The sequence below is a fragment of the Salvelinus alpinus genome, chromosome 4, assembly GCF_045679555.1.
Source record: "Salvelinus alpinus chromosome 4, SLU_Salpinus.1, whole genome shotgun sequence".
In the NCBI taxonomy this organism is placed as follows: domain Eukaryota; kingdom Metazoa; phylum Chordata; class Actinopteri; order Salmoniformes; family Salmonidae; genus Salvelinus; species Salvelinus alpinus.
The window spans coordinates 80,583,023-80,605,272 of NC_092089.1; the positions used below are offsets into that span (position 1 = coordinate 80,583,023).

At 43.6% G+C, this 22,250-nt stretch overlaps 1 protein-coding gene across 4 annotated transcripts in view; it reads left to right on the forward strand.

The window, feature by feature from the left end:
* The first annotated feature begins 3,645 nt into the window (after positions 1-3,645).
* The window catches only part of glra4a (glycine receptor, alpha 4a), a 74,126-nt gene continuing 55,521 nt past the window's right edge, over positions 3,646-22,250 (forward strand). For all 4 annotated transcript variants that reach the window (XM_071399174.1, XM_071399177.1, XM_071399176.1 and 1 more), the window contains exon 1: positions 3,646-4,005. In XM_071399174.1, coding sequence (XP_071255275.1) covers positions 3,899-4,005 — 107 coding nt within the window. In that variant the 5' untranslated portion in view covers positions 3,646-3,898. The remainder of the gene's footprint in view (positions 4,006-22,250) is intronic.

Below are 22,250 nucleotides of genomic sequence, written 5' to 3' on the forward strand. Positions count from 1 at the left end.
TACATCGACAGGACAGTAGTGGAGAAGGTGGAAAGTTTTAAGTTCCTCTGCGGACACATCACGGACAAACTGAAATGGTCCACACACACAGACAGCGTTGTGAAGAAGGCGCAACAGTGACTCTTCAACCTCAGGAGGCTGAAGAAATTTGGCTTGTCACCAAAAACACTCACAAACTTTTACAGATCGAGAGCATCCTGTCGGGCTGTATCACCGCCTGGTACGGCAACTGCTCCGCCCACAACCGTAAGGCTCTCCAGAGGCTAGTGAGGTTTGCACAACCCGTCACCAGGGGCAAACTACCTGCCCTCCAGGACACCTACACCACCCGATGTCACAGGAAGGCCAAAAAGATCATCAAGGACAACAACCACCCGAGCCACTGCCTGTTCACCCCGCTATCATCCAGAAGGCGAGGTCAGTACAGGTGCATCAAAGCTGGGACCGAGAGACTGAAAAACAGCTTCTTTGTCATGGCCATCAGACTGTTAAACAGCCATCACTAACATTGAGTGGCTGCTGCCAACATACTGACTCAAATCTCTAGCCACTTTAATAATGGAAAAATTGGATGTAATAAATGTATCACTAGTCACTTTAAACAATGCCACTTTATATAATATTTACATACCCTACATTACTCATCTCATATGTATATACTGTACTCTATACCATCTACTGCATCTTGCCCATGCTGTTCGGCCATCGCTCATCCATATATTTATATGTACATATTCTTATTCATTCCTTTACACTTGTGTGTAAAAGTAGTTGTTGTGAAATTCTTAGATTACATTTGAGATATTACTTCATGGTCGTAACTAGAAGCACAAGCATTTTGCTACACTCGCATTAACATCTGCTAACCATGTGTATGTGACAAATAAAATTTGATTTGATTTGATTTAGTAGCAGCTGGAGCTTGTTTGAGGAGCTACGTTCAAGGCAACTAGTTAAGTGTTGCAAATGGCAGTGGAGGCTGATTGGCAATTGTTAGCAGCTGGTGCTTGTTGAGTTGCTAGGGAGCTGAGTTCAAGGCAACTAGTTAAGTGTTATACTACATGACCAAAAGTATGTGGACAGCTACTCAGCTACTCAAACATCTCATTCCAAAATCCTGGACATTAATATGAAGTTGGTCTCCCCTTTTCTGCAATAATAGCCTCCACTCTTCTGGGAAGGCTTCCACTAGATGTTGGAACATTGCTGCGGGGTCTTGCTTCCATTCAGCCACAAGAGCGTTAGTGAGGTAGGGCACTGAGATTGGCAAATTAGGCATGGCTCGCAGTCGGCGTTCCAATTCATCCCAAAGGCGTTCAATGAGGTTGAGGTAAGGGCTCTGTGCAGGCCAGTCAATTTCTTCCACACTGATCTTGACAAACCGTTTCTGTATGGACCTCGCTTTGTGCACAGGACATTGTCATGCTGAATCCAGAAAGGGCCTTCCCCAAACTGTTGCCACAAAGTTGGAAGCACAGAATCGTCTAGAATGTCATCGTATGCTGTAGCGTTAATATTTCCCTTCACTGGAACTAAGGCGCCTAGCCCGAACAATGAACAACAGTCCCAGACCATTATTCCCCCTCCACCAAACTTTACAGTTGGCACTATGCATTCAGGCAGGTAGCATTCTCCTGTCATCCGCCTAACCCAGATTCATCCGTCGTACTGCCAGATGGTGAAGTGTGAATCATCACTCCAGAGAACGCATTTCTACTGAACCAGAGTCCAATGGCGGCGAAATTTACATCACTCCAACCAACGCTTGTCCACCTTTACATTTACCACTAGCCCAGTAATCACTCCTTTCAATGGTAACCTGTTACTAAGAGCAAAGCAAGAAACCGATCTTGCCCCGAGTTGTGTGACACGGAGCGCCCACTCCTTTTTGGACGGAAGAAACACGCAAATATCGCAAGCCCACTACAGGTTTCCTTCACTGACTCAACTGCACCCAACTCCTTTCCCACCCACCCTGAAATCCCAAATGGATCTACTAAATGGCAAGGATTCACTTTCTCCCAAAATGTCACTCCTACTGGACCAGATTCTTCTTTATGTCAATCGATGAAAGGCTTAGGCTCCAAGCTCTTCACCACACGTTCCACTTTGCATAACTCGCCCTCACTCAATTCCATTTCACCTCCATTACTCAACCTGGTGCACTGCTCACTCTTCTTCGCCCCCCGTCCCTCTTTCTATCACCATCTTCATCAAATTCAACCTCAACCTCTGCATTCCTCATTCTCTTCAACGCCTTCTTCCTCTTTTTCCTCTTCCCTTCCTCACAGCTGAAACAGAAGACTGTCTCCTGCAGCTTAGGTAGAGCCAGTAGATCCCCACACTCATAACAGAAGACTGTCTCCTGCACCTTAGGTAGAGCCAGTAGGTCCCCACACTCATAACAGAAGACTGTCTCCTGCAGCTTAGGTAGAGCCAGTAGGTCCCCACACTCATAACAGAAGACTGTCTCCTGCAGCTTAGGTAGAGCCAGTAGGTCCCCACACTCATAACAGAAGACTGTCTCCTGCAGCTTAGGTAGAGCCAGTAGATCCCTACACTCATAACAGAAGACTGTCTCCTGCACCTTAGGTAGAGCCAGTAGGTCCCCACACTCATAACAGAAGACTGTCTCCTGCAGCTTAGGTAGAGGCAGTAGGTCCCCACACTCATAACAGAAGACTGTCTCCTGCAGCTTAGGTAGAGGCAGTAGGTCCCCACACTCATAACAGAAGACTGTCTCCTGCAGTTCAGGTAGAGGCAGTAGGTCCCCACACTCATAACAGAAGTTCCTGTGGTTCCCGCTTGTCTCTGTAGCCTTTTTCCACACGACCGTCCCCACAAAATCTTCTCCCCGTATTGAAACGAAGAGGAAAACCCATTGTTTTTACCACCCCTGCACATCCACTCTGTACTAGTACCCTGTGTATATAGCCAAGTTATCATTACTCATTTTGTATTTATTCCTCGTGTTATTATATTTCTATTATTTTTCTCTCTGCATTGTTGGGAAGGACCAGTAAGTAAGTCTACACGTTTTGTTTACGGAGCATGTGACAAATAAAATGTGATTTGATCTCCCACACATAGAGCTAATTGCAAAAGAGAGAAATAGTAATGGCGTATTTTTGTAGGCACTAACTCCGCCATGGTTTGTTGGACAAAGCCTATGAGAAAAATGAAAAAGTTTTTTTGAGTTTTGGGATGAACGCCCAACATAAGGTCTGTGGTAAACACAGGTTTAGGAGATCGTATACGTTTTGTCCTATGACATAATCTTCATCAGCTAACGTCACTTTTTGTGAATTTTGAAGAATATATGTAATAATAAAAATAGATCAATCATAAAGGCTTCATCATTCATAAAGTTCATGTTAACCAACTGCTATTATCTCGTAACACAAAATATAAGAGCCTGTGCTAACCTCAGAATTTATTTGAGGGGTTTATTCCTAAACTCTATTCTTTCCCATTCTTTTTATCCATGGGGATGGCTGAACTAACCAGATGTTATTTTTTGAGGGGTTGTAGGACTGCAAAAAGCTCTGTAGCATCTATCTATCTGACCAATATCAAAAAAGAGGCTACTGTCCCTTTAAATCCTCCCCCGTATTATTCCTGGAGTAAGCGGTTTGCCATTAAAAAAAAGAGCGAGAAAGAAGGAGAAAAACACACTCCCGCTAAAACACACACTGACAAACACAAACACAAGTGTAAAAGAAGAGACCGAGTGGATTCGTACTGTTCTCTGGATTTAGTGGTTGGGGGGAAGAAGTTTCTTTCCCCAAAGCCAAACTGTTGTATTAGATTTGCAGACTCACAGAGACGATGCCTTTCTTTTGCCTAGTCTCAAAAACCGCTCAGTGGATTTGATTGCCGCTCAGATTATTTTCTGCAAATGATTCCAACGGGAGGGATTGAGAGACTGAGCCAGAGGATGCTCTCACAGGTCATAAGGATTCTATATGTCTTGTCTTTTTGCTTTTTTCAAGGAGGCTTTATCAGGTAAGAAAGACAGAATTGCATTGCTTGTGGGTTATCTTTCACTGGGCAACAGAGTGGATTTAAAGCATTTCTTCTTTTTTTTACATTTCATATAATCCTTTACAGAGATTATATCACTATCTATCTGATTATTGTGGTTAAATTTTGCTTTGAGTATGCAGAGGAATAAAAGGTGAAGTTAAGATCAATTGATCTTGAGACTAACCGGACATTGATTGCTACCAGATTTTTGTATATTTGGACATTGGCAAACACATTCTAATATAGAATATTTGAGCCCTAGATCCTTTGTTTAAAAATGCATTAAAAGTTATCTTGACAGCTCAGTCAAAAATAGAGGCAAGATGTTGACCAGTAACAATCGATTTATAACGGAGGGTAAATAACTAGCAACAAAAGAGACATGCAAACAATGGATTATTCACAGCACTGTCTCCTTATGTGCAAGTAACAGGTTTGTATGATTCTACCTGGCATGTTACCCTTGTATTAACACAATATGATGCAAAATACCTCTATCTCACCCACACCTAAACAGAAGAGAGAGAGAAGATAAGATAACCTGTATTGACTTAAACTACCTGTAGAGCATCCAGCTGAACTTGTATTATACGTAGTGGATACATGTATATTGTAACCATTATATAACAGTCACCATAACCTGGTAACCTCACCATAAACTGTACCTACTAAAAAAAAAAAAATTATATAGCAAATGCCTTCTTTCGAAAAATCTGTCCTGATGTGATTTCAGAAATGGAGTGATGAAATGAGTGTGCCTGGCACGTGTACAATGCTTGATTTAATTATCATAGGAAAACAGTGGAATGCTGCTGTCTCATTTCTGTTTAGACAAGGTGTCTGGGTTGACAGACACGAGAGAGACGCTCACTCTATTTCTCTCTCGGTCGCACTCTCTCTCCCTCTTCCCTGCTTTCTGTATATACATTTTTTGCTTCCTATCTTCCTTTCTCACTCTCTCTCTTGGTCAGTCTTTCTCTCTATCTCTCCTCTCCCCTCTCCCTATATATATATGTATGTATATATATATATATATATATACAGCTGAAGTCGGAAGTTTACATACACTTAGGTTGGAGTCATTAACTTGTTTTTCAACCACACCACAAATTTCTTGTTAACAAACTATAGTTTTGGCAAGTCGGTTACGACATGTACTTTGTGCATGACACAAGTACATTTTCCAACAATTGTTTATAGACGGATTATTTTACTTATAATTCACTGTATCACAATTCCAGTGGGTCAGAAGTTTACATACACTAAGTTGACTGTGCCTTTAAACAGCTTGGAAAATTCCAGAAAATGATGTCATGGCTTTAGAAGCTTCTGATAGGCTAATTGACATCATTTCAGTCAACTGCAGGTGTACCTGTGGATGTATTTCAAGGCCTACTTTCAAACTCAATGCCTCTTTGCTTAACATCATGGGAAAGTCAAAAGAAATCAGCCAAGACCTCAGGAAATACATTTTGTAGACCTCCACAAGTCTGGTTCATCCTTGGGAGCAATTTACAAATGCCTGAAGGTACCACGTTCATCTGTACAAACAATAGTACGCAAGTATAAACACCATGGGACCATGCAGCAGTCATACCACTCAGGAAGGAGACGTGTTCTGTCTCCTAGAGATTAACGTACTTTGGTGCGAAATGTGCAAATCAATCCCAGAACAATAGCAAAGGACCTTGTGAAGATGCTGGAGGAAACAGGTACAAAAGTATCTCTATCCACAGTAAAACAAGTCCTATATCGACATAACCTGAAAGGCCGCTCAGCAAGGAAGAAGCCACTGCTCCAGAACCGCAATAAAAAAGCCCAACTACGGTTTGCAACTGCACATGGGGACAAAGATCATACTTTTTGGAGAAATGTCCTCTGGTCTGATGAAACAAAAATATAACTGTTTTGCCATAATGACCATCGTTATGTTTGGATGAAAAAAGGGGGATGCTTGCAAGCCGAAGAACACCGTCCCAACCATGAAGCACGGGGGTGGCAGCCTCATGTTGTGGGTGTGCTTTGCTGCAGGAGGGACTGGTGCACTTCACAAAATAGATGGCATATTGAGGTAGGAAAATGTATGTGGATATATTGAAGCAACATCTCAAGACATCAGTCAGGAAGTTAAAGCTTCGTGGCAAATGGGTCTTCCAAATGGACAATGACCCCAAGCATACTTCCACAGTTGTGGCAAAATGGCTTAAGGACAACAAAGTCAAGATATTGGAGTGGCCATCACAAAGCCCTGACCTCAATCCCATAGAAAATGTGTGGGCAGAACTGAAAAAGCGTGTGCGAGCAAGGAGGCCTACAAACCTGACTCAGTTACACCAGCTCTGTCAGGAGGTGGTCCAAAATTCACCCAACTTATTGTGGGAAGCTTGTGGAAGGCTACCCAAAACGTTTGACCCAAGTTAAACAATTTAAAGGCAGTGCTACCAAATACTCATTGAGTGTATGTAAACTTCTGACTCACTGGGAATGTGATGAAAGAAATAAAAGCTGAAATAAATAATTCTCTCTACTATTATTCTGACTTGTCACATTCTTAAAAAACAGTGGTGATCCTAACTGACCTAAAACAGGGAATTATTACTCAGATTAAATGTCAGGAATTGTGAAAAACTTTAAATGTATGAGTAATAAATGAGTTTAAATGTATTTGGCTAAGGTGTATGTAAACTTCTGACTTCAACTGTGTGTGTGTGTGTGTGTGTGTGTGTGTGTGTGTGTGTGTGTGTGTGTGTGTGTGTGTGTGTGTGTGTGTGTGTGTGTGTGTGTGTGTGTGTGTGTGTGTGTGTGTGTGTGTGTGTGTGTGTGTGTGTGTGTGTGTGTGTGTGTGTGTGTGTGTGTATATATCTCACTCACTACCAGTCAAATGTTTTAGAACACCTACTCATTCAAGAGTTTCTCTTTATTTTTACTATTTTCTACATTGTACAATAATAATGAAGACATCAAAATGATGAAATAACACATATGGAATCATGTAGTAACCAAAAAAGTATTAAACAAATCCAAATATATTTTAGATTTGAGTTTCTTCAAATAGCCACCCTTTGCCTTGATGACAGCTTTGCATACTCTTGGCATTCTCTCAACCAGCTTCATGAGGTAGTCACCTGGAATGCATTTCAATTTTACAGGTGTGCCTTGTTAAAGGTTAATTTGTGGAATTTCTTTCTAAATGCGTTTGAGCCAATCAGTTTTGTTGTGATAAGGTGGGGGGGTATACAGAAGATTGCCCTATTTGGTAAAATACCAAGTCCATACTATGGCAAGAACAGCTCAAAAAAGCAAAGAGAAATGACAGTTCATCATTACTTTAAGACATGAAGGTCAGTCAATTGAAGAAACGTTGAACGTTTCTTCAATTGTAGTCGCAAAAATCATCAAGCGCTATGGTGAAACTGGATCCCACAGGAATGGAAGACCCAGAGTTACCTCTGATGCAGAGGATAAGTTCATTAGAGTTACCAGCCTCAGAAATAGCAAATAAATGCTTCACAAAGTTCAAGTAACAGACACACTTCAACATCAACTGTTCAGAGGAGACTGTGTGAATCAGGCCTTTATGGTCGAATTGCTGCAAAGAAACCACTACTAAAGGACCCCAATAAGAAGAAGACTTGCTTGAGCCAAGAACCACGAGCAATGGACATTAGACAGGTGGAAATGTGTCCTTTGGTCTGGAGTCCAAATGTGAGACGCAGTGTGGGTGAACGGATCTCCACATGTGTAATTCCCACCGTAAAGCATGGAGGAGGAGGTGTTATGGTGCTTTTCTGGTGGCACTGTCTATGATTTATTTAAGGCATGCTTAACCAGCATGGCTACCACAGTATTCTGCTCCCCTGTCGTGTGTGTCTACCGGTCCAAAGTGTTTCTACCGAGAGTTTTCTTCTATATTCTTTGTAGCTGTTTACAGACCACCACAGACTGAGGCTGGCACTAAGCTAGCATTGAATGAGCTGTATTCCGCCATAAACAAACAAGTAAACGCTCACCCAGAGGTGGCGCTCTTAGTAGCCTGGGACTTGAATGCAGCGAAACTTAAATCAGTTTTACCAAATTTCTATCAGCATGTTAAATGTGCAACCAGACGGAAAAGAACTCTGGATCACATATACTCCACACACAGAGATGCGTACACAGCTCTCCCTCGCCCTCCCATTTGGCATATCTGACCACAATTCCATCCTCCTGATTCCTGCTTACAGGCAAACAAAGTGACTAGATCAATAAAAAGTGGTCAGATGAAGCAGATGCTAAGCTACAGGACTGTTTTGCTAGCACAGAGTGGAATATGTTCCCGGATTCCTCCAATGGCATTGAGGAGTACACCACATCTGTCATTGGCTTCATCAATAAGTGCATCGACGACGTCGTCCCCACAGTGACCATACCAGAAGCCATGGATTACAGGCAGCATCCGCACTGAGCTAAAGGCTAGAGCTGCCGCTTTCAAGGAGCGGGACTCTAACCCGGAAGCTTATAAGAAATCCCGCTATGCCCTCCGACGAACCATCAAGCAGGCAAAGCATCAATACAGGACTAAGATCAAATCGTACTACATCTGTCTGACACTCGTCGGATGTGGCAGGGCCTGCAAACCATTACAGACTACAAAGGGAAGCACAGCCGAGAGCTGCCCAGTGACACGAGCCTACCGGACAAGCTAAACTACGTCAATGCTTGCTTCGAGGCAAGCAACACTGAAACATGCATGAGAGCACCAGCTGTACCGGACGACTGTGTGATCACTCTCTCCGCTGTCGATGTAAGACCTTTTAGACAGGTCAACATTCACAAGGCCGCAGAGCCAGACGGATTACCAGGACGTGGTCAGCGCATGCTTGGAGTACAACTAGCAAATGTCTTCACTGACATTTTTAACCTCTCCCTGTCCGAGTCTGTAATACCAACATGTTTTAAGCAGACCACTGTAGTCCCTGTGCCCAAGAACACTAAGGTAACCTGCCTAAATGACTACCGACCCGTAGGACTCACGTCTGTAACCATGAAGTGCTTTGAAATGCTGGTCATGGCTTACATCAACAACATCATCCCAGAAACCCTAGAACCACTCCAATTTGCTTACCGCCCCAACAGATCCACAGATGATGCAGTCTCTATTGCACTCCACACTGCCCTTTCCCACCTGGACAAAAGGAACACCTATGTGAGAATGCTTTTCATTAACTACAGCGCAGCGTTCAACACCATAGTGCCCTCAAAGCTCATCAATAAGCTAAGGACCCTGGACTTAACACCTCCCTCTGCAACTGGATCCTGGACTTCCTGATGTGCCGCCCCCCAGGTGGTAAGTGTAGGTAACAACACATCCGCCACACTGATCCTCAACACAGGGGCCCCTCAGGGGTGCGTGCTCAGCCCCCTCCTGTACTCCCTCATGACTGCACTGCCAGGCACGACTCCAACACCATCAAATTTGCAGATGACATAACAGTGGTAGCCCTGATCACCGACAACGACAAGACGGCCTATAGGGAGGAGGTCAGAGACCTGGCCGTGTGGTGCCAGGACAACAACCTCTCCCTCAACGTGGTCAAGACAACGGAGATGATTGTGGACTACAGGAAAAAAAGGACCGAGCACGCCCCCATTCTCATCGACGGGGCTGCAGTGAAGCAGGTTGAGAGCTTCAAGTTCCTTGGTGTCCACATCACCAACAAACTAACATGGTCCAAGCACACCATGACAGTCGTGAAGCGGGCACGACAAAACCTATTCCCCCTCATGAGACTGAAAAGATTTGGCATGGGTCCTCAGATCCTCAAAAGGTTCTACAGCTGCACCATCGAGAGCATCCTGACTGGTTGCATCACTGTCTGATATGGCAACTGCTCGGCCTCCGACCACAATGCACTACAGAGGGTAGTGTGAACGGCCCAGTACATCACTGGGGCCAAGCTTCCGGCCATCCAGGACCTCTATACCAGGCGGAAGGCCCTAAAAAAAGACTCCAGCCACCCTAGTCATAGACTGTTCTCTCTGCTACCGCACGGCAAGCGGTACCGGAGCCGAGGTCCAAGTCTAGGTCCAAGAGGCTTCTAAACCGCTTCTAACCCCAAGCCATAAGACTCCTGAACATCAAGTCAAATGGCTACCCAGACTATTCACATTGCCCCCCCCCCCCCTCTCTACACCACTGCCGTCCTCTCACTGTCAACAGTGTTTATTTTCAGCAAAATTAATGTGTAAATATTTGTATGAACATAAGATTCAACAACAGACAACCTGAACAGGTTCCACAGCCGTGACTAACAGAAATGGAATAATGTGTCCCTGAACAAAGGGGGGGTCAAAATCAAAAGTAACAGTCAGTATCTGGTGTGGCCACCAGCTGCATTAAGTACTACAGTGCATCTCCTCCTCATGGACTGCGCCAGATTTTCCAGTTCTTGCTGTGAGGTGTTACCCCACTCTTCCACCAAGGCATCTGCAATTTCCCGGACATTTCTGGGGGGAATGGCCCTAGCCCTCACCCTCCGATCCAGCACTTCCCAGACGTGCTCAATGGGATTGAGATCCGGGCTCTTCGCTGGCCATGGCAGAACACTGACATTCCTGTCTTGCTGGAAATCACGCACAGAACGAGTAGTATGGCTGGTGGCATTGTCATGCTGGAGAGTCATGTCCGGATGAGCCCTCAGGAAGAGTACCACACGAGGGAGGATGATGTCTTCCCTGGAAGGCACAGCATTGAGATTGCCTGTAATGACAACAAGCTCAGTCCGATGATGCTATGACACACCGCCCCAAACCATGACGGACCCTCCACATCCAAATCGATCCCGCTCCAGAGGACAGGCCTCGGTGTAACAGTCATTCCTTCGACGATAAACTCTTGTCCATCCTTCACCCCTGGTGAGACAAAACCGCAACTTTTCAGTGAAGAGCACTTTTTGCCAGTCCTGTTTGGTCCGGCGACGGTGGGTTTGCGCACGTAGGCGACATTGTTGCCGGTGATGTCTGGTGAGGACCTGCCTTACAACAGTCCTTCATGCCCTCAGGCCAGCCTCTCTCAGCCTATTGTGGACAATCTAAACACTGATGGAGGGATTGTGCGTTCCTGGTGTAACTCGGCCAGTTGTTGTTGCCATCCTGTACCTGTCCCACAGGTGTGATGTCCGGATGTACCGATCCTGTGCAGGTGTTGTTACACGTAGTCTGCCACTGCGAGGACGATCAGCTGTCCGTCCTGTCTCCCTGTAGCTCTGTCTTAGGCGTCTCACAGTACGGACATTGCAATTTATTGCGTTGGCCACATCTGCAGTCCTCATGCCTCCTTGCAGCATGCCTAAGGCACCTTCACGCAGATGAGCAGGGACCCTGGGCATCTTTCTTTTTGTGTTTTTCAGAGTCAGTAGAAAGGCCTCTTTAGTGTCCTAAGTTTTCATAACTGTGACCTTAATTGCCTACCGTCTGTAAGTTGTTAGTGTCTTAACGACCGTTCCACAGGTGCATGTTCATTTATTGTTTATGGTTCATTGAACAAGCATGGGGAACAGTGTTTAAACCCTTTACAATGAAGATCTGTGAAGTTATTTGGATTTTTACGAATTATCTTTGAAAGACAGGGTCCTGAAAAAGGGATGTTTCTTTTTTTGCTGAGTTTACATGAGTCCATATGTTATTTATTAGTTTTGATGTCTTCACTATTATTCTACAATGTAGAAAATAGTATAAAAAAAAATAAAGAAAAACCTTTTTGAATGAGTGGAGTGTGTGTGTGTCTGCGCCTCTCGCGCTCTTTCGCGCTCTTTTTATATATATATATATATCATCATACACACCTCTCCTCTCCCTCTTATCTTTTTGCTGTATCTCTCGGAAACTTTTGCAGTGAACGCTTTCCCTATTTCATGCCCTGTCAAACCCAGGTGTGAGCAGGAGAGGGAATTAAGATCTGCATAATCCCATCGCCAGGTTCCACACCCGGTGAACCTTGGGGCTGGAGAGAGCAGCCCTTTAGCCTTGGGGAGCAGGGGAACTGGCAGCACCACCTCAGAGAAATCAGCCCTCCAACTAGGCAGGGAGAGAGTGAAGAGGAGAGCGCAGGGCCCAGAAGTGGTTAGACAGAGGACAGAGGGTGTGGAGGAGATGGGAGGAATAGAGAGACGTAGAAAGAGAATGGGGTGTAGAGTAGGATAGAGGTGGACTAGGAATAGGGAACATCTGGTTTGGTGGACGGGAGGGGGCAAAATATAGCAAGAAATAAGAGGGAGGGAGAGGGAATGACACAGTCCCCTGTGGGGATGGAGAATGAGTGACCTGTGGCTGGGTAACATGGTTGGTTTCTTAGGGACTAACAACCCAGGACATCGAACAGGGCTCAGTAAATTACACGCTTTGTAATCAGTCATTGTAGTGGAGACTCCGTGTGTGTAATTTAGGTCTGTGTGTGTTCACTACACTGCTAACCCAACGTGTGGATAAAGACAGACACCGGCATCTACAGCCGTAAAATTGCATAGACCCTGCTCCCAGTGCTATTTGGTTAGTGAAGGGACCCAGACTGAGTCAGAGCTGAGCTGGTTGGTGTTCATTATGCATCATAAAACATGCGTGAACATGACCCTGATCTCAGAGCACCTCCCGATCAGTAACTGCTGTGTAGCCGGGCCTGCAGGGTTGTGATTAGCAGGCACGCTAAACGTGAGTCTGCTCTGGCCTACTCAGACACTACAATATCTCAGTGTCTGTCTTCCATGCTGAACTGACCCATCTCATCAAATGCCCCAGGGAGGGACGACAGGGAACACGAACGAGGACTTTAATTTATTAAATATGTACTCAACACTGGATAGTCAACTTCGAGATTGTTTCTGAAAATGGGTTAGTGGTCATAATTATGTAAATAAGCAAGGGATTGGGTTGAACGTGGTCGAGTGGGTGGAACTAGGGCTGTGGCGGTCATGAAATTTTGTCAGTCGGTGATTGTCATGCAAATAACTTCCGGCCTCACTGTAATTGACCGCTAATTAACATAAGCACGTTTAGCATCTCCGGTTTCCACGCATAGTCTACAAGCCAATGATTCAGGTTCTTTGGAACATCTACATTTTAAAAAGTCTAATAAATCCATTTAATATAGCCTACTAGGCTTCAGTGGGATCCAGATTGTCATCCTGAGATATTCAGTTATACCGGCACTGAACACAATGGTACTATTTTTGAAACCCCCCTAAGCCTTTAATCTGAATGTTAGCAATGCCAACAAGTACATATAAAATGCTATAGATAATGCTAACGAGCACGAGCAAACATTTTTATACAGTCTCTGACTTAAACTGTTTTCAGGACAGACATGCCAGCTCATAAAGTTATACAAGTCAATAAAAAATGCTACTCACAGTTTGTTGCAAAACAAATATTAGACAGCAAGGCTCTTGATCCAGGAGGGAGTTCTCTGTTACCGGCAAGTGAAGCTTGATATTGAAGAAGCTAAACACTTAGCTAATTAGCAAACCAAATTCACAACTGCATAGCATTTTCAGCACCTTTTTAGACAGTTAACTTAATAGTTATAAGATATCTAGCTGGCAAACATTTAGTTGTGAATTCCATACTGTAACTAGATCACCTGGTGCGTGCTGTACAACAGTGAGTGACTCCCAAGGCTCCGGTCTTTCGTTAGCCTCGTACGAACCGTCCTGATCTGGCGAGCTCACATTCTGTTTCACTATACGGATACACAATGTGAGCTCACGAGATCAGAATGGTTCATACGAGGCTAGTCTCTCGTCATTATGTGCTTTTAAACATAAACCACGTCACTGAGTACTACCGGTAAGCTTCATAATGGAAAAATTATGCGATGGGTGAAATGAAGAACACTATCTTACATATCAACTAACATGTTGCACAAGTTGACTGCAGGTATTTACTTAAGTACCAACAAATATTCAAATGTATTAAAAAAATATAAAATAAATTGTTTCTATTGACGGTATTGTAATACCATCCTGTGGCTATTTCCATATACGGTGCACCACCCAAGCCTAGCTTGTATGACATCAATGGGGTATTTTATTATAATCCCCAACGTCTCATCTTTCCTTTCAGAACAGATCGACTCCTCTCGATTTACAGCATTTCCCTCACTCAGACAAGCGCCAAATCCTATAGCATACACCATCAAAATAAATCCATTATTTATTTTAGGCAGGTGTAAAGAAACATTATCACGAGGAGAAATTGTAGCCTATTTCAGGGGAACAGAATAGCATATTTTGAGTCATCCTGATCTGGCTATGCCATATGTCTGTGGGCTGCATTAGTTCATTTAGCAGGCAAGATTTACTTATAATTCCTGTTGCATTATTTGATAGTAGGAACAATAGAATTGAACCGAATAAAATAGAAAGGATATTTTCCACAAACGATTTCCAAGGGAGTGCGCACATGTGGCTATTGTGTTGAGCGGTTAGCAAAGAAACGGGTTCTCTGAGTTATTTATGCAACTTTAGTTGTGATACAAATGTTAGGCTATATGTTTTAATTCTAATACATTTTAAGGCTGCATGATAGAACTCAAAGTATTATTTGAAAAAAGTTGCATGAAAGGTAAGAGCTCTACTGTTTCTTGCTCATGCGGAACACACTTCATCAATCTCTTATTCACCATTTGACAAGCACTTGATAATATTCTTACCCATCAGACTATTCTCAATTTAATCTGGTGTTTATATATGGCCTAATAATGTATGTGTGGAATGGATATTTTTATTAAGAATGGCCCATAAAATAGCCTGCACTTGAATAGCAAATGGAGATTATGTGCAGTAGGCTACACCGTTTGTAAAGCAAGTGAATGTGCTTAATTTAAAGATTTGAGCAATAAATATAGCAGCACGAGAGAACTGGGATCATCTTTTTAAAGTGGCCAGTCAAAACTGTTTTCAAACGTGATTGCGTTATGACTGGGCTTATAAGAACACGTTTCACTAAGCTCTGTAGACTATGGGCTCTCCACCCATGTTCCAGGAGTCCTAGGCCTATAGGGTACTGTACTTTGAGTTATTTGGCCACTTAAATTGTGATACAAACTTTATCAAAACATATAGGCCTATGGGCTAGAATGCATGATGCATGCGACTGATTTGAAAAAGTAGGCAAAACATTTCTTTAGTAGACTGCACTGTGAATGGGCATCATTCACAAGTGATACTATTCTCACCCATCAGACTATTGTCAATTTAATTTTGCCTTTACATATACTAAACAATAGATGTGTGAATTTAGTATTGACTTAGAACGGATCAGTGTCATGTAATTAATCGCTTGAATAGCTAATGAAGGACACTTTCCCGCAGTTCATTTTCATGACAGCCAGGTAGGTTGCTCCTGTTGTAAAGCGAAGCGATGTGCTTAATATTAGGAAAGTTGCGAAATAAATATAGTAGGCCTAAGCTATAGAAAGCTAATGGGATCCTCTTTTTAATAGTCATCAAAACTCTGTTTTCTCACACGATAGCATAGCCTATAGAATTGTTGCGCAACATGGGCTTATAGGAACTCTTATTTCATTCTATGCATCAACCAGCTATGAGGAGCTGGATCTCGCTGTGCAATATTCTGCTCTCATGAAGTGTTGATTTGATTTTTGATTTCCTTTCCATTGATGTCAGAGTGATTAGAGGGACAATAGAGCGCTAAGTACCGGCCATTAGCGACTGGTTGTTAGCAAGTTTGGTAGGCTACGAATGATAAAATCAAATTCTATTTGTCACATGCGCCTAATACAACAGGACCTTATAGTGAAAGGCCATAACCAACAATGCAGTTTTAAGAAAAATACAAAAAAATGAAGTAAGTAACAAATTAATTAAAAAGCAGCAGTAAAATAACAAAAGCGAGGCTATATACAGGGGGTACCGTTTAGAGTCAATGTGGGGGGGCACCGGTTAGTCAAGGTATTATGTACATGTAGGTAGAGTTATTAAAGTGACTATGCATAGATATTAAACAGAGTAGCAGCAGCGTAAAAGAGGGGGGATGCAAATAGTCTGGGTAGCCATTTGATTAAATGTTCAGGAGTCTTATTGCTTGGGTAGAAGCTGTTTAGAAGCCTCTTGGACCTAGACTTGGCGCTCTGGTACCGCTTGCCATGCGGTAGCAGAGAGAACAGTCTTTGACTAGGGTGGCTTCCTCTGACACCGCCTGGTATAGAGGTCCTGGATGGCAAGAAGCTTGGACCCATTGATGTACTGGGCCGTACGCACTACCCTTTGTAGTACCTTGCAGCCGGAGGCCGAGCAGTTGCCATACCAGGCAGTGATGCAACCAGTCAGGATGCTCTCGATGGTGTAGCTGTAGAACCTTTTGATGATCTGAGGACCCATGCCAAATCTTTTCCGTCTCCTGAGGGGGAATAGGCGTTGTCATGCCCTCTTCACAACTGTCTTGGTGTGCTTGGACCATGTTAGTTTGTTGGTGATGTGGACACCAAGGAACTTGAAGCTCTCAACCTGCTCCACTACAGCCCCGTCGATGAGAATGGGGGCGTGCTCGGTCCTCCTTTTCCTGTAGTCCACAATCATCTCCTTTGTCTTGATCACTTTGAGGGTGAGGTTGTTGTCCTGGCACCACACGGCCAGGTCTCTGACCTCCTCCCTATAGGCTGTCTTGTCGTTGTCGGTGATCAGGCCTACCACTGTTGTCATCGGTCAAACTTGATGATGGTGTTGGAGTCGTACCTGGCCGTGTAATCATGAGTGAACAGGAAGTACAGGAGGGGACTGAGCACGCACCCCTGAGGGGCCCCCGTGGTGAGGATCAGAGTGGCAGATGTGTTGTTACCTACCCTTACCACCTGGGGGGGCGGCCCGTCAGCAAGTCTAGGATCCAGTTGCAGAGGGATGTGTTTAGTCCCAGTGTCCTTTGCTTATTGATGAGCTTTGAGGGCACTATGGTATTGAACACTGAGCTGTAGTCAATGAATAGCATTCTCACATAGGTGTTCCTTTCCTTTTGTCCAGGTGTGGAGTGCAATAGAGATTGCATCTGTTGGGGTGGTATGCAAATTGGAGTGGGTCTAGGGTTTCTGGGATGATGGTGTTGATATGAGCCATGACCAGCCTTTCAAAGCACTTTGTGGCTACAGACGTGAGTGCTACGGGTCGGTAGTCATCAGAGCGCAGTTTTGGAGAAGCCTAGTTACATGGAATTTGACTGTGGTCATGGCTCTTGACTGGCGGTAATACGGTCACTGTAAGAGCCCTAGGTGGAATGCATAAAACAACACACAAAGGGATATCTGAGAGAGCCCAGCGATCTTGTTTATGAGGGGAGTCCTGGTTCCAGTTCAGATAATTTGCTCCTATTCTAGGCCCTTTTTGTCTTCCCTTAATGGGCCAAGGAGGACTGGGTAGGTTTTAAGATGGAAGATAGCTTGATCATATTGGAATTGGACCAATAGGGAAGTAATAACCCTCATGGGACAGAGATGATTGGTTAGGATTTGGACCAACCATGTAAAATAGTCTGGACATGTTGTCAGGACCGCCCAAATGTAAAATGCATGCACACATGACTGTTGGTAGCTTTGGATAAAAGCATCTGCTAAATAGCATCTATTATTCTACGTATCAGTGACATCCACAATGATAGTAGGGAACATGACAACTTATCAAGGAACTGTCGTCTGAAGGAACTGTTCCTTTTCAAATTCACACAACACGCATCAAAACAAACTTGCCTTTGGGGAAGCTTTGGATTCAGGGCATGCTTTTAACTACTAATTGATACAACAGACTTTGAAAGAAAGTTTTAAAAAAGTCCTCCAGAAATGACATGAACTTGCTATTACTGCTTTAATAAATTTCTGACTGCTGTTTTCTCTGGTATGAAAGCATCAACGGAGCAAGACTCGGGGCTAGTCAACAAAGGAGAGAGCCTTGATTATGAATGAATCACAGTCCTGTTGCTCAAAGAATGTTGGGGTACAGTGGTTCATACAAATGAAGAGAAATATGTCTTAATAATAAAGCGTACGTGGGGACACATTTTTCTTACATTTGTCTAATGTTTTTTTGAGACTGAGACGTTGGTATTAGATTCATTGAATCTGAGGAGCATTAAGATCTCCAATGTGTATCTTTTCATTATATTCCATTTCTCTGTCTCAGCCGATTATGGTAGTTTTTCAGTCAGAGTAGACTAATGAGATGTTTTGGGGGGAGAGAGAGGAAGGGCAGATGGGATGCACACGTGGGTTAATGGTAGAAAATGAGGGCCAGGTTAGATGATGGGTGGCGAAAAGGGACTGTTCTCCTCTGCCCGTCATCTCTGCCTTGAAGGAATGTGCTGTGAGGATCCAGTCAAACAAGACAAGTAATACTCAAAGAGAATGGATACAAATGAGTGACTGAAAAAGGAGCCAAATCATTTCATATCATTCTTGTTAGAGGACCACCAAAAGCTTTGAATATGGACCCAGCCACATAGAAATGTCACCTCTGTCAACCGTATTGAGACCATGTTTGTCTACGGGGCTCATCATGCGTGACGGACAATAGGGGCGTTGGACAGCATCCGTTCTGTCTTTTTTGAATCAAAATAGGCATTGAGTTAAACCAATGCATAACGCATTCTAAATGCATTTCATCCATGGCCAGGCAGCCGGGCAGCCGGGCACTACCTGACAGCTTTGGAATAGCAACACCATCAGAATACACTTCTGATTTCAGTCAGACAAAAATGCTAATTTTCCTTTGGATAGACGTACCGTTTTACCATTCATCCCCTGTGCACATAGTTGTCTGAGGCTGTTTACCAGCAGCTTATATGAGCTCAATAGCCCTCCGTCCAGCCACACTCATTTTGTACAGAGCAAACCAAATTTTCCCCTACTATCAATATTTGTCTCGTCGCCTGGCGGGCTTTCGGCAAACAGGAAATGAGCACACAAACCCAAGGCATACATTCAAGCATGCATTGCAGCTTCCTCTTTGCCAGATTCCTATCTCAATGGGACTTACCTGATTTTAAAAATGTGGGGGTTACAATTTACTGATGGTCTCTCCAGTGTATTGGTGACAGAGGCTGACACCTTGGGCTGGGAGAGAAGAAACAGATGGTTCTCAGCCCATTTCACCCGGCACCTCGCTTGACCTGAAACATGTCTCTACCATGAGATGGAATGTGGAGAACAACCACTTTTTGTACACAACTGAATGATAAGGGATTGGCGAAAACCGAGTATGTAGGGCTGAGAGGTACAGTAGCCTGGGATCCACACTGAATATCACTCTGGCCGTGTCCAAATACCCTTACGTCCTAAATAGTAGGCAGTTTTTAAGTGTGAGGGAAAAAAAGAGTTATGTTTTAATAGTATGCAACATTTCGAAAATCGAGGACACTTTAAATGCCCGGATGTCATACTCGTTTTGGCTTTGACAACAGCTGATTAATTCGATATGGGAATGCGCTACCGCAATCAACAATTAGCGGGAAACTACGTAATGACGCATTCTCAGCAAGCAAAAATAGAATGTTTAATACTATGTGACATTTCGAGGATGTTATACTCATTTCAACTCTTCATCTAATAGAATTTGATGCACACTTTTCCACAGTGCATTGGAAGAGGTGGGCTGTGAGTGATAGGCCCTAGTTCTCTTCAAGTAACCAACCACAAAACTAGGCTATTTAATTGGGAAAATGGCAGATGCTTCTGCGGTGGTGTTCAAATGTATGCTAAGTAGTTTTTGTTATCCATAAAATCACGAGTATTGCATCGTAGACTACATCTTTTGAGAAGTTGTTTTTTCCATTTTATTTTTACACAAAGTGGGTTTCTATTTTCTCGCTGAAAAGTGTTTATTGTTCTCTTGTCCTTCGTCAGAGCTTTTAAACAAAATACTAAACCCTCTTTAGATTTCTGAATGTGTCTGCACCGGGGACATTAATGATGTCATGTTAATCAGGCCTTTTGATCTGATTTTGTTTTAGTTTTGTAGGCTAGGCTACCTATTGAATTAGTGAATATATGTTTCAAGCCTTAGCAGTCATTCTGATCTTGTTCCCAATGATCAGTGCTTTAGTTTATTATGTTGCTATCCAAATCAAATGTTATTTGTCACATACCGTACACATGTTTAGCAGATGTTATTGCGGGTGTAGCGAAATGCTTGTGTTTCTAGTTCCAACAGTGCAGTAATATCTAACTACACACAATCTAAAGTAAAGGAATGGAATTAAGAATATATAAATATTTGGATGAGCAATGTCAGAGCGGCATAGACTAAGATACAGTAGGATAGAATACAGTATATACATATGAGATGAGTAATGCAAAATATGTAAACATTAAAGTGACTAGTGTTCCAATTATTAAAGTGGCCAGTGATTTCAAGTCTATGTATATAGGGCAGCAGCCTCTAATGTGCAAGTGATGGCTATTTAACAGTCTGATGGCCTTGAGATGGAAGCTGTTTTTCAGTCTCTCGGTCTCAGCTTTGATGCACCTGTACTGACCTTGCCTTCTGGATGGTTGCAGGGTGAACAGGCAGTTGCTCAGGTGGTTATTGTCCTTGATGATCTTTTTGGCTTTCCTGTGACATCGGGTGCTGTAGGTGTCCTGGAAGGCAGGTAGTTTGCCCCCTGTGACGCATTGGGCAGACTGCACCACCCTCTAAAGAGCCTTGCGGTTGCGGGCGGTGCAGTTGCCATACCAGGCGGTGATGCAGCCTGACAGGATGCCCTCAATTGTGCATCTGTAAAAAATTTAGGTGCCAAACCAAATTTTTTCAGCCTCCTGAGGTTGAGGAGGCGCTGTTGCGCCCTCTTTACCACACTGTGTGGTGGACCATTTACTTTGTAAGTGATGTGTACGATGAGGAACTTGAAGGTTTCCACCTTCTCCACTGCATTCCCGTCGATGTGGATAGGGGGGGGGGTGCTCCCTCTGCTGTTTCCTGAAGTCCAGATCAGCTCCTTTGTTGTTAACGTTGGGTGAGAGGTTGTTTTCCTGGCACCACACTCCCTCACCCCCTCCCTGTAGGCTGCCTTGTCATTGTTGGTAATCAGGCCTACTACTGTTGTGTTGTCTGCAAAATTGATGATTTGACGTTTTGTCTTTGTCTGTTGGTGTTTTGTCTTTTAGAGGTTTGTCTCTGGCATGCCATAAAACAACACATGCAAAAGGAATGACAATCTGAATGGGAAAGCACTGTTCAACACACCGCATCATTTTGATCTGTTTTGGAAAGAAACCTTGCTCTGAGCATCGGTTTTAGATGGATAACATAAAAAATGCGTCCCAAATGGCACCCTATTTCCGACATAGTGCACTACTTTTGAGAGAATACGATGCCATTTGGGGTCACCTTCAGTCTGATACAGTACTGGTCTTAAGTGCCCCCAAAGGATCTGAAGTACAGTGTCCTAGCCTAAATGAACTTTCACCATGTAGTTGTGTGGAGTATTTATTTTGTTGTTGTTCATGTTAGGAATACAAATAATTAATAAAAAATGATAATAGATAAGTAATATATTATTCAGTCCATTTGGTTTGCTGGTCAATGTTTTAGGCATTTATGAGCTGGCCTGCCAGCAGTCTTATACTGTGTGGACCATTTCATGGGTGAAGACAACATGAAACCTACCTGGACAACGTCTTCCGATACACTGGTCTCAACAGAGGACCTTCCTACCAGCTGTCATAAACAACAGTGCTATGGCATGCCATCCTCTGGAGCAAGTAAGCTATAGAGTACCCAAAAAACAGCACACGAATGGTGTATAGTGTGGGGCGTGACTTTGGGCAATGAATAAGGTTTGCACGTTTTTTTATGTCTTATTTTGTTTCTGTTTTTTCTTTGTGACTTTGTATTCGAGCAATGTGTCAATTTGATGTGGTTATTAGGCGGGGTTTCTGTACAGCACTATGTGACATCTGCGGATGTAAAAAGGGCTTTATAAATAAATATGATTGTATATGATTGATTTGAGGCGCGCATAGCCACGCAGTCATGGGTGAACAGGGAGTACAGGAGGGAGCTGAGCACTCATCCTTGTGGGGCCCCTGTGTTGAGAATCAGTGAAGTAGAGGTGGTGTTTCCCAGCTTCACCACCTGGGGGCGGCCCGTCAGGAAGTACAGGACCCAGTTGTACAGGGCGGGGTTCAAACCCAGGGCCTCGAGCTTAATGATGAACTTGGAGGGTATTATGGTGTTGACTATAGCTCAGCA